The sequence below is a fragment of the Crassostrea angulata genome, chromosome 7 (genome assembly GCF_025612915.1).
Source record: "Crassostrea angulata isolate pt1a10 chromosome 7, ASM2561291v2, whole genome shotgun sequence".
Lineage (NCBI taxonomy): Eukaryota > Metazoa > Mollusca > Bivalvia > Ostreida > Ostreidae > Magallana > Magallana angulata.
In genome coordinates, this window is record NC_069117.1 from 32,941,693 (window position 1) to 32,955,971 (window position 14,279).

Genomic DNA, 14,279 nt, shown 5'->3' on the forward strand with positions numbered 1-14,279 from the left:
TGTAAAGGATTGGTAGGTTCATCGACCTTCATCTCCGTCCACATGTTGAAAATTTACCGTCATATCTTAAAGATACAACGGATTATCTTAACAAAACGCCATCTTCAAATCTTCCAGATAATACTATTCTCGTGACGATGGATGTCACATCCCTTTACACCAACATTCCGCATGACGAAGGTATTGCAGCCTGTAAAGAGGTATGGGACGCTAGAGAGGTTCAGATCCCTTCAACTGAATCTCTCACCAAGCTCCTAGAGCATGTTCTAAAATTCAATAATTTTATGTTCAATGGAGAACACTACCTTCAAGTCAGTGGCACTGCTATGGGCACCAAAATGGCACCATCTTATGCAAATATATTCATGGGTAATCTAGAGCGTAACCTACTAACACAGTCACCCTTCAAACCTCTTAGTTGGTTGCGCTTCATAGACGACATCGAAATGAAGTGGGTTGACAACAGAAACAACCTCGATGATTTTATTACCTTTGTCAATTCTTTCCATCATTCTATCAAATTTACGACTGAAATTTCCTCATTCAACAACACGTTTCTTGACACTACTTCAACTTTAGTCGATGGTAAACTCGATTTCAATCTTCATACTAAACCTACAGATTCCCACCTCTATTTAATGACGTCTAGCTGCCACCCACCTCATACGTTTAGAGGCATACCAAAAGGCCTAGCCACCAGAGTCAGACGTATTTGTTCAACTCAAGAACTATACTCTGAGCAAAGTCAACTCCTAAAATCCCACTTATGTGCCAGGGGCTACAGCTCGCACTCTGTACAGAATGCAATTGATGATTTAGCTAAAGAGGATTGTTTACCCCTTCTGAAATATAAACCCAAAAACGAAGACAACAAGGTCCCATTTGTCACTACTTACCACCCTGTCCTTAGGGGCCTAAATGCAGTCCTAAAGAAGAACCTACCAATCCTTTACAGCAATGATAAAATGGTTGAGGTTTTCAAAAACCCCCCGATGGCAGCTTTCAAGCGCCCTAGAAACCTTAAGGACATGGTGGTAAGAACCAAACTAAAGAACCCTCTGCCTAATGGTGGCTTTAGAACTTGTTCTGACACCAGATGTCTGTTGTGCAAACACAGCTCTGATGCAGACGACTTCTCTAGCCCCATTACTGGCCGTACTTACAAAATTTTCGCAAATACTTCTTGTCGTACGGACAATTGTGTATATCTCATTAATTGTAAATTTTGTCAGAAACAATACGTAGGGGAAACAGGAGACCTCCGCAGGCGCATCAATAATCATCGTTCCACCATCAAAACTAAGAAAATTAAAGAACCCGTCGGGGAACATTTTAATTTAGATGATCACAAATGGGAGGACATGATGGTTTTGGTCATTGATCACAACCCTAACTGGACAGATGCGGAGAGAAAAAATAAAGAAAAAAAATTTTGGATGCATAGACTGAAGTCATTCCGCCCTGACGGCATTAACAAATTAAGTGACTTCACCAAAATGAACATCAACTAAGTACTGATTTGTTTTCGTAGCAATATCACCATCTTCATTTTTTTCGGTCCATGTACAAACTATTAATCATGTTATTTATTCAAATTATTAGCTATTTCCTTAATCGGTTTTGTTCTTTTGCTTTATTTCACTTCCATTAGTTTTTACATTCATGATTATTTATGTGGTCTTTTACAGGGCCAATCTTCCCTACAAACTTTCACTACGAATTATCTTACTTGTACAACTTAATTAACAGCAACCCCCAATTAGCAAGTTAATTCGTTCGCGTTATCTTTCAGCACTTCTTCACAGACCGTCCGCTGCGTCGGACGGGATTTTTCTTTCTCGGGCTCGATTTCTTAAATATAAAGATGTAGCTGCCACGTGTTGATCCGGTGTTTAAACATTATCTAGTTTTTATATATTATTTAGTTTAGTTTAGTGCTAGTTTTGTAGATGTTTTTCTTCTTTCTTATGTAGTTTTTATTTTGTTGTCCTGAAGAAGGGACGGGTTGTCCCGAAAATTTGACAATATTTTACTTTATTGTTCGTGTCGTTGGTTATTTTTAGTGCTTTTTTATATCTCATCTTATAACCTTGTATCTTTTGATCCGACACTTTAGATAACGAGTGTTGTTGGTTTGCTAGTGCTTCTTATATATATATATATATATATATATATATATATATATATATATATATATATATATATATATATTGTTGAAAGCCTGTCAAATGTTGCCTGCTTTATATGGGATGCATGAATAACACTACGTGACAAGCAGAGTTGAAATAAAATAATTATCAAGAACTTTGTTACAAAAAGCAATGTAAATGTTTGTGCCATAGAATAAAAATTCGTGAAAACCCACATACTAAGAAGAATAATTGTAAAGCTAGGTATCCTATGACAGCGAATGTCGGTGTTAGGAATGTAGAATCGAGACCATTTTAGCTATACCGGGTCTCAGCTCCACCATCTGTTGTTACTTTACTACCCAAGTACATGTACATTCAGGTGTTTGTAGATGGGAGGATGTGATCTTCCATCTCTTGTTGGGTTTTTTTTGTGTGCTTAAATTTAGTACATTGCTTTATGTGTATTTGTGGACCCTGCTGGTTTTGTCTTGAATGTGCTGGTGGGAGTTGAAGACTAAGGCTATATATCATTAGCAAAGCCCAGGCCTTCTACTGTTGTAAACGTACCCCATCTACATGATTGTTGTTGTATTCGTCGTGACCCAGTCAATGGCTATGATGAAGAGTGCTGATAACATTACACAGCCTTGAAGGACTCCTGTTTTAACATTAGCATGGGAAAGTGGTTTGCGCATAATCCTTTTAATATTTACACTCAGACTTCATCTTTTAAGCTTTGTTTAAGTATTTACGTGTTTACTTCATAATCCTTAAAAAAAGGAAAATATCCGAACAGATATTATCCTATCATTATGAAATAAATACTAGAATGACATTGTTTAAAACAAAATTTACATGTGCACGGGGAAGTGTTTTGACGAAAATGAATGTTATGATTGATAGATTTATCATTGGTTTAAAACATCTGTTGTAGCAAAATTACGGATGTCTTCCGTTTAAAAAGTTTGCTTTGGGGTTTTACCTGTGCATTTTTATGCAGAGATCAATATATAATATTATATTAAAGGTAAGGCAATTATTAGAACTTTTGACACCGTGGTAAGATTCTCTTCTAAAACAAATGCAATGTAGAGTAAAATGAGGATGTTTATAAAAACAGGTATTTTGTTGTGTTGAAAAAGAATACTCATAATAGTAAATATTCAGAGTACATGATGTCGAATCTGGATGTCAATATCATACATTTTTATTACAAATGATTAGTTTGAGAACAATGATAACATAGATGTATTGCCTGTTGGCTTCGCTGATCGTTGATAGCAATTTGTTAGCTGGTCGTAGAATTGATATCTGATCTTAAACGATCGTAGTCCTTGAAATGTAACCTAACCCTCGATCCCAAGTAGTTTTTAAATTACAACTCATTTGATTGCTTATTGTTTTGCAAAAAAAAAAATTGCAATTTTGACATAAAAGAACAAGATTTTAAAAAAGTGTAAAAAAAAAAGTGTAAAAAAAAAAAAAAAGTATTTGATAAGTGCCAAACTACGGCCGTGTGTAATTGTTATTAAGGGAAGTTTTCATGTGTAAATATGTGGATAAACCGAGAGGAACAAAACTCAAATTCCCGCACAATCAAAAATTTTGGTGGATATACCGGGTATATCAGTATAAACTTTCTCTATAAAATATTATGACGTTGTATACTTTTCTAAATGTACGAAGTATCCCATTTGTGTTGTCATATTTATACCAATCAGTTTAAATTCAGAATTAATTTATAGTACAAAGAAATAATTTAAATAGTTTTACACTGTGGTTTTCTTACTTTCTTTCTACTTCAACCATTCTGTATATAAAAAAAACGCAATGCGTAATATGTGTATATATGTTATTATTTTATTTGCAGTGACATATATAGGCCCAATGGGCCGGGTGTTTCATTATTTATTTTGTATTACATATTTGTAATTTGTTATAATACATGTCACGATAATAAATTATTTACTTACTTACTTTCATTCGATCATTCAATCTACGTGTTCAAATAGTATACCTTATCAACAAACTGCATGTACAACATCGGTTCTAAGACAGAAGTACCTCTCATGTTTGCACATAAAAACCTTGTCACGTGTGGAACTGCTAACTAATCGTCTGAAACTGTGACTATTCTGAAGATCTAGGCATCATAGGATATATCTTCTTGCCTTCTCTCTCGAGCCAGAGGTATGCTAGAAGTTTCGGGAGAAACTAATGCCACTGATGAAAGGGTCATTCGTAATTGAACTGTTTTCCAAGTTGTATGCTTTATTCGATAATCCCCCATCCTCTAGCTTGTCTTTCTTGTCGTTGTCTTCTCGAGTTTCGTCCATGTCTGATTCGTGGTGTTCGTAGAAATCATGGGATACCATGGCAATTACCATGACGTTTTTCAAGGAAAATATGGAGACGCCATGATTTAGACCATGCCACAGAATCATCCTCATGATAAGGAGAGGAAGGTTGATGATGTAAGCGAGCAGAATTTTGTGTACCATCACCAGACGACGTGGAAGTTTGGCGTGGCCAAATTTTGTGTATGTAAGAGTAAATAAAGGAATGGTTGGAATTACGAAATTGAGACAGGCTATGGCTACTATTGCTTCTACAAGACCTGGTGGGAATGCGTCGCGGTCTTCTTTGATAAACAGTGGTTCCATACTATCCACACAGTCCATGATGTCGAAAATGACGGTCCCTGTTAATTCCTCGATGTACGCTCTTCTCTCGGAACCCGGTTTAGCGTCGTGGAGCGATGACATATGGAGAAGAAATACTACTCCGGCAAGGGCTAGCGAAGTTTTGAGAGTGTTTGGGCCAAAAAAGTCATTTTCATTTAGATCGTCTGCAAAGTCAATGAAAATTATGCCCGCCTTAGTCGCGACAATGGCCGAAAAATAGAAACCATGAACACACGCCAAGCCAGCTTCCAGCTTTCGCCAACTTAGAATCGGATCTGGGGCCTCTTAGATTACGATAGGACACAAAAAATGACGCAATGAAAAGGCAAAAAATGATGACGTCTGCCACCAGAAAACCTAACCAGCTGATGTCTTTGTGTTCCACGAGATAGTAGTCCACACAACTTGTATGAAGGATGTAGACCAGCAAGCAGATGATCCGAACAGGTAGATGTTTAACAGTACGACAGCACTTGATGAAACAGTTCGCCATTTTTGTCCCTTAATTTTATCCCCTTCACAAAATTTTAAGCTACAAAATACAAAAAAAAAGCAAATACATGTAGTATCACATCCGCTGTTTGATTGAGCCCCCCCCCCCCCCCCAAGTCATGATACTATAGTTAAGTAACTTTTTAAACAATAAAATGCTTTCTTTGGTGAATCATGCTAGATATTGAGGCGTCGACAATGCAGGAAAAATATATAACCTGCGTTAGCGGGTTTTTTAATTTTGTTTTACAATGATCGCTACCTTCATAACCCGCATGAATCATCAATGAAAGCATTTTATTGTTTATATTTACATCTTTCCTTTAACAAATTAATAAATTGATTGTAAAATGTAAGTAATATTCACTAAATTATTGTTAATGTACATTATGCAGTACGTTAGCTAACAGAAACAGCCAAATCGTCTTCTGTGGGAATTTAAGTCTGAAATCATCACGATTTTTTCGTGCAGTCCGTGATTTTTCTTAGGTCGTTGTAGGTTTCGACCAATTGATAAAGGGGTGTGTAGATTTTAGTCTGGCTGTTTCGGTAGAGCTATGAGTTAACTATAAGTTTCCGTAAGAAATAGAGGGAATCATATTTGGTAAATGTAAATATTACGAAATATCCACTTGTTTTGATAGCTCCCAGCAAGTAATCTATTGTATCATCTTTCCTATTGTGAATAACATCATCCCAACTCAAACATGTATTTGTTTGAAAAACTCTCCATTAACGTGCACAAAGTTTGTTTGCAGCATTTGAAATGGAAATTTATTGGAAGATAACGTAATTGTCCTATCTAATTAATAAGGACGGCGGTGAAGATCAAGTTGTGTGGATGTTTAATTTTGTTGGTTTTTTTTTTTTTTTTTGAAAAAGGTAAACACTCAAATTCGCTAAGCAGAGTTTGATTTTTTTCCTGTTAGTCGTATTGATATAAATATCATTATTCTTATGTAGCTTTCCTTACAGCAGATTATGAACATATGGAAGTATCTTTTGTTTCAATGGTTTTTAATAAAATGGATTCTACACGTTTTACCTCTAAACTTTAAATGTACGTTACTGTCGCCTGTCCGAAGGTAACGAATTGCATTGGTTTTTTTTTTAATAATAAGAATACACTTTTCAAAAAGGAAATCACTATTGGAGTTTCACGAATATGCTTCATATAAACAAGAAGAAAAAAGGTATCACAAGAAAAACATATTATTCTTTAAAATGCATCAAAACAGATGTCGCCATATTTAAAAAAAAATCAAAGTATTGAAAACACTCATGGGAGTTGAAAGTTTTGTAAACTCGATTAGAAGCGATGCCACTCGAAGTGGGAAGTTTAGTTATGATGATTAAGAATTTTTTATTCATATGGAGACGCATTCACCTGCATTCGGAGGGCTGCATTTATACCTATACTCGGTCTCCCTCTTCCAAATTGCGGCCTCATTCTACCCCCGGGGATCATTTGATTTGAATCAATATTACCTTAAAGAAAATCCACCCTCCTGTGACGTCATACATTTTACATAAACCATGAATTCATTAAAATTCTTGCAAGTAGATTTGTAATTTCTATGTTATTATAGGTGCACATCAAAAACTCAAATCATTGTTTACTTGGAGATATTTATTTAGCGTTTTTCATCCTTATATTCGACATAATTCAATAATGACAAAGGGAAATAACTCTTTTCTATTTTCTTCTGAGTGATATATCTAAATGCTATAATTTTTCTAATGTAAACAATTTTGTGTGACCATAACGAAATTATTTTTATATACTTTGAATATTTCTAACTTTCAGAGGAGACCGATTCTGCTGGTGTAAGCTTTAACAATATTACCAAACAGACTTTCCTGAAATCTTCGATCGAACATTGCTATTTTGAGAAATATGAATAACATTACCGGTGAACTAATTTTTACTACGCGACAGACAATGCAAATAGGTTTCGCACCATATTCAGATATTTTGCGCGACTGTCGATAAGTTCTTGTGCGGAGTTGTCATTCGTAGTTTTTTTTTCAGTGTTTACAAATGGCACTACACTACAAATAAGGTCTGTTAGGCAAATTACGGAGTTATTTGGGTTCTGTATAATTTAGTATTACTTTGTATCAGATCTAATCTTCAAAATATGTTTAAAATATTGTTACATTTCCTTGCATTTTAAATCTTCAAAGTTAGATCAGTTCAACAAAAAATAACATGAACTATTTTGTAGCGGATGTTTACAAATGGTTTTATTGAATATCACATAAGTAAGTCAGCCGACAGAACCCCTCACTGACGGCCACAATATAATCAATACAAATTACTGCGCATGAAAAGTGCGCGATGATCAAGGGGTATTGAACATAAGTTCAACTCCCAATAAAAATGTACGTTATCTGCACTTCTCAGTGGACACATTAATAGTTATTACACTTAAAATAATGTGAAATAACAATTAATTGACGATTAGAGCAAGTATTAATTGAGAAATAGTTCTTACCTTTAGGCTAAGGACCTTAAGTTTCCAGTTCGTATAATCAAGCTGAATAATTAGCTTGACAAATTAATCACCTTATTTTTAAATGTACGTTACCATGCATTTCTAATGAGATACAAGTATCATTTTTTATTATTTCAAGAAGACACAGAAGATGAATGGCTGTACTGTCATGGCTTTATTATTAATACGTAAGTATGGTATAAGTATTAGATAATTAATCGCAGTTAATAAAACACAGTTGTTAAAGAATTACACAAAATATACGAGCAATTCTCGGATTACAATACAAATGCAAATGCCGATCCTCAACTGGCATTTGACAGCCAACAGTTCAGTTTAATGAGCCATAAATTATTGTTTTATTATCAAAACTCTGTGATATTGTTAAAAATAGCAAGAAACATGGCTAATATTCTAAGAAAAATATAATTATGTTTCGAAATGTAGGTAAACATGTTTTAAATAAATGTACGTGATTTAAATGTTCGTTACCACAACTTTTTCAAAAATTTAATCATCACGAGTTTTATAAGAAATAATTATTTTTTACTGTGACTTCATTTTAAACAGTGTGGTTTGAGAAGTTACCGGGGCACCACATTATGAAGTTGTACATGATGTAAGTTTGATGTTGAGTAAAAAGTATCCGTTAGATTGCCTTTGGTAGAAATCAAAGCAAGTTGTTATACTCTGTTTTGATTTTTTGACATTTCATGATGAATTAATGTTTTGAAAAGGTTGATTATGGATTATCATTATGCTTTTTGATAAATTATTGTGTTCAATTAGTAATGGTGTTCAGATTGGACCACTTCGACCTTTCGCCTTTAGAGCGAAGATGCGATAGTGCGAAGATGCGAAGGCGAAAGTGCGAAGTTGCGAAGGCGAAGAATCGATAGTAGTAAGTGCGAAGGTCGAAGTAACCCTTTCAGAACGCCATATCTGATTGTTTGATTATGTAGTATTTTATTCAGAACTAAATGTACGTTACATTAAGTAACGAAGATTTCACTTCATATGTGTATGGTATTCCAGATTTTATTGGAATTCAACAATTTCCAAATCCATTGTTGCGTCATTTATCAAACGTCAATTGTATTATGTATTATAATGCAATGTGACACATCTTCATTTTCATAACAATTTTAAAGAAAAAAAAATGGACGGCCCACTGCACCAATGTTACAAAATTATATATCTTGATTTTTACAACAACTATTGCCATTACATTTCTCCAAAGGTCTTACAAATTCAAACACAGCTAGAAGTGCTAAAATTATCTCGAACTTACTAAGGTCAGAGTTTTCAAGACGACAACACTGGTGAAATTTCGGGACGCAACATTAATTAAGGTACTTCTCTACACCAAGACCTATACTTTTTAAGACACTACGTCACAAAATGGCGATTTAAATGGTTTGTTAAACTGTTTGTATTAATCGATTTAGATGTATATCGTCATTGTTCAGTGGTTAAAGTATCAGGCTTGTGAACCGCAGGTCATGAGTCCGAATCCACCTGGGGCTTTTGTTCATGTTTACTGAATGAAATTTTTTCGCCTATTTGACACATATACTTCTTATCCATTATGTTTTCTATCACAATCAAGCAATTTTCTGCTGATTTGAGAAAATATTTCAAGGTGTAATGAGGCACCTTAAGCTGACTGTCTTTAATTTACATAATAATACTGTCCTTTACAAAAATTTAGATTACTGAGAATCAAAATTTGTACATGACAATGTCATGTACAAATTTTGATTCTCAGTAATCTAAATATGTCATGTACAAATTTTGATTCTCAGTAATCTAATTTTTTGTAAAGGACAATACGATAACTGCCTTGCTACGGCATATTTTTATTCATAACTCAATGAATGATATATAAGCTACATTAACATTTCACACAACGAACTGGACTCATGGAATGTTGATCTTCGTCAATGTATCAACATGTATCAAAAAAAAAAAAAAAAAAACCACGCCAAAAACCCCAAAAGGAATGAACAATTAAGTTATTTCCAAGTATCGGAATGAAGTGTGCTTCTCATTGAATTGGGCAAAGACGATGGATGTCAATGATTACAGTCAATGATTACAGTCAATGATTACAGTTATTCCATAGGCAGTAGCCGCTGAAAGTTAGATGTAGTATTTAATTAATTACTGCACAAATTATCGTTTAAAGTCTTTGAAATATCACCACTTTAGAGCTTCTATCAGCAATCTCAATGTAGATGGTTGTCGGTAGAAATGATCATAAGAGCCGTGCTTTTTGGACGATCAATAGACCACGTCTTATTTTGCCAATTGTTTAACAGGTATTAATTAACGAAAGTCGATGGTTCATATCTATTTTGATCCAAAAAATCAAAAATAGACTTAAAAGATTTCGGTATGATATATTGTCCTTCCAATAAGTGTGAGTAGGCAATCGGTTTTTTGAACGCAGTTCCGAATCGCTAATTGCAATTCAAAGGTGAACTGAGTTCGCAATAATCATTCAAAATTCATATTTGTTGCCTGAATTTTTCAGGCAACAAATATTAATTCTGAATCATCTACTAGTGGTATACCACTACCACTGTAAAAATATGGTGAAGCGGTCATCTCTAGTTTTTGAGATTCGAGCCCCCATTTATAGACCACTATTAATTATTATGGGGTTTTAAAAATCGGGCTAGAAAACATCGAGGGCCCTTTCCCTAGGGGCTAAAATTTTCAGGGTCATCTACTAGTGGTATACCACTACCACTGTGAAAACATGGTCATTTCTAGTTTTTGGAAGTTGATTTTAATCAACTCTCCTATGCAGTCACTCAGACAAACCGAAAGTGAAACAGTGTTTGGACCTCAGCACAAATCATTGCTGCTGACAAGACTTAGTTCTTGAAAATGATTGATGAATTCGATGTAATGTATGCTAAAGCATTGTTTTTCAAGTAAACCTATTTATAAATACCTTGAAAATAGTCAGATTTTAGATGGTATGAACAATTTAGATATTTTTTGTAGTCGTATGTATTCCTACGCCAGAGTTCAATATAGTCTCGTTCAACTCGACGCTCGGCAGTCTCCGTAAATCCTTGTGGGAGATTTACGGTGTCAGCCGAGCGTTTGGTTGAACGAGACTAGAGTTCAATATTGCTTGGATCCATACAATTTTCGAAAAATATTTCTTTCACTGATACATAGTTTGATTGAATTAATTTTATCTTTAAATATTATTTAACCTGATTCATATGGGGGTTTCTCGACATTCTTGTCGAAAAATTCATATTATAAAAATGTAAGAGTAAAAAAAAAAAGTAATTCAAATTAGAAACTACATGTACTTGTCATGCAAAATAACATATCATTGATTTTAAAATAAATAAACATCGACAAAATCAACTCCCGTCAGTTCTTCAGTACTTTGATTGAGATTCGGGTCCCCACTTAGAGAACACTTTTTGTATTAATGGGGTATTAAACACCGGGCTCGAAAACATCAAGGGCTTTAACTCTGGCGCTGAAGTTTCCAATGTCATCTACTAGTGGTATACCACTACCACTGTGGTGTACCACTAGTAGATGGCCCTAAAATTTCAGCGCCCAGGGCCCTCGATGTTTCCGAGCTATATGTTTAAAACCCCATTATAATGAAAACTGTTCTATAAGTGGGGGCCCGAATAAAAAAAACAACTACAGATGACCACACCATTTTATTTTAACGGTGGTAGTGGTATGCCACTAGTAAATAACCCTGAAATTTCAGGCCCCAAATATGAATTATAAATTTTGAATTACGAACTGCGTTCTAGAATCTTTGAAATGCGAATAGTTTTAAAATTCATGAGTGGGGTCCGAGACAAAAAAAAAAATAAGACCATATACCACATTTTCATAATGGTAGTGGTATATCACTAGTAGATGACCCTGAAAATTTCAGCGCCCAGGGGAGGGGTCCTCGATGTTTCCATACTCGATGTTTAAAATCCCATTTTAATGCATAAGAATAGTCTTCTTTGAGTGTGGCCCGAATCTCAAAAACAAGAGATGACCACTTCACAATATTTTCACAATGGTAGTGGTGTACAGTACCACTAGTAGATGACTCTGAAAATTTCCGCGCCCAGGGCATGGGTCCTCGATGTTTCTTAGCCCGATGTTTAAAATCACTTTGTAATGAATAGTGCATTTTTAGGGCCCCATATCTCAAATACTAGAGATGACCACATCACCATATTTTCACGGTGGTAGATGTTTACCACAGGTAGATGACCCTAAAAATTTCAGACATAAAATTTGAATAATAATTTTTAGGTTGCGAACTGCGTTTTAGAACGCATTTTGAATTGCGAATAGCGAAATGCGTTCCAAAAACCGATTGCCCGACTTTTCGTATCACAATTCTAATATAGATACAGGTACATGTATAACAAATTGAATCTGAAACAAAAAGGTCTAGCAGTCTGCCGGTTTGTAGAAATTTGACTGCATAACAATTTTAATCTGAAAAAAGGCTAGAGGTTTTTGGAATATAGTAACGAAACATTCAGTCGTAGTTAAAACGATTTTCCATATTATATGTGTCGCCCTTTAACTCCCCATCTTCTGGTTCTTCTTTATTTTCTTTATTTCCCACTTTCGATGTCTCCACATTTGCCTCATGATGTTCATAGAAATCGTAGGATATCATAGATATCACAATGACGTTCTTCAAGGAAAATATGGAGACGCCATGATTTACACCATGCCACAGAATCATCCTCATGATAAGGAGAGGAAGGTTAATGATGTAAGCGAGCAGAATTTTGTGTAGCATCACCAGACGACGTGGAAGTTTGGCGTGGCCAAATTTAGTGTGAACGAGCGTTAAAAGAGGAATGGTTGGAATTACGAAATTAAGACAGGCTATGGCTACTATTGCTTCTACAAGACCTGGTGGAAAGGCGTCGCGGTCTTCTTTGATAAACATTGGTTCCATACTATCCACACAGTCCATGATGTCGAAAATGACGGTCCCTGTTAATTCCTCGATGTACGCTCTTCTCTCTGAACCCGGTTTAGCGTCGTGGAGTGAGGAAAGGTGAAGAAGGTACACTACTCCGGCGAGGGCTAGCGAAGTTTTTAGAGTGTTCGGGCCGAAAAAGTCGTTTTCATCTAGGTCGTCTGCAAAGTCATTGAAAATGATTCCAGACTTCGTTGCCACTATGGCTGAATACAGAAACCATGAGCCAATGCCGAACCAACTTACACCTTTTCCCGATGTAAAATCATTCTTGGGATTCACGAGATGTCGGTACGAAACGACCGATGACGCAATAAACAGGATAAAAATGATGACGTCTGCCACCAAGAAACCTAACCAGCTAATGTCTTTGTGTTCCACGAGATAATAGTCCACACAACTTGTATGAAGGATGTATATCATCAAACAGATAATTCGTACTGGTACATGTTGAACGGTGCGACAGCACTTAATGAAACAATTCGACATGTTTTTCTTCTATTTTTTTTTTAGCAGTTGTGGGATAAACAAATTATAAAATACTATTTCATCCATAAATCACTAACTTTTTTCTTAACTTCATCTAAATAAGTTTCAAAAGGACGTTTTTCACAACACAATGGTCCAATGAAATGGAAATCGGATAGTAACAAACCTAGAGACGTCTTTCGAAAAAGTGTTTTCCTGTCATTGAATTATTCCTTCTATTTGGTGGATTTCATTTATCAGCTGTGTACATAGGTATACACCTTTTTTTTTGGAAACAAGTTCTAATCTAGATCCCAAACGGTCAAACAAATGTCGAAGTCCATTAAAAAGAACTGTTAACCCACTGTAAATACTAGGCACTTGTCAGCAAGTTGTTTGCTTTCGAAGTGCGATGTGACCATTTTGCAATTCAATTTTAGCTAGCATTGCAGTGGTTTGAAAACGTAGGGACGTTTAAAGGAGATCCGACCCAGTTCGGGAGAGTTTAATAGCGTCATATTGAAAGTTGTCAGAAAAGGGCAATACAAATTAAAAAAAAATAATAATAAAAGTTTAATGTAATTTATTTGGCAGCGATGTCCCAAGTGCGTATCATTCATCAAATAAAAAAGCAAACAATTGGAATTTTATTGCTTGTATGTGTTTTTTTTTTTCTTTTTTTTTTATAACAAAAAATCAATTTCCTTTTGTGCAGCAATGTAGATGTAAAGTTAGAGCCCTTGTTAAGGTAACTTCGTACCTATAAAATCATGGGTTCAAAGTTAAAAACTTAACTTTTTTTTAACTTATTGGACTTGAATTTCGTCAAAATATAAATAAAATATATATGTATCCATACTATTTAAGATGTAAGGTAATAAAAACCAAAGGCTGAAATTATCATCTGAAAATCACACTTTTTTTTGTTTAAAAATTAAATATAAGTGGATGAATACTTGTTTGTCTATTTAATTTTTTTTTGCTTACTATGCCAGAAAACTAAAATTAATTT

The 14,279-nt window shown here is 34.9% G+C and overlaps 1 protein-coding gene and 1 pseudogene across 1 annotated transcript; both read right to left on the minus strand.

Moving 5' to 3' along the window:
- Positions 1–4,127: 4,127 nt before the first annotated feature.
- LOC128157236 (uncharacterized) lies at positions 4,128–5,314 on the minus strand (annotated as a pseudogene).
- A 4,601-nt stretch (positions 5,315–9,915) lies between these two features.
- Positions 9,916–13,812, minus strand: LOC128156196 (uncharacterized). Its single transcript, XM_052818245.1, has one exon. It carries the CDS (start codon positions 13,286–13,288, stop codon positions 12,344–12,346), a length of 945 nt encoding a protein of 314 aa, XP_052674205.1. The 5' UTR covers positions 13,289–13,812; the 3' UTR covers positions 9,916–12,343.
- Between the last annotated feature and the right edge of the window lie 467 nt (positions 13,813–14,279).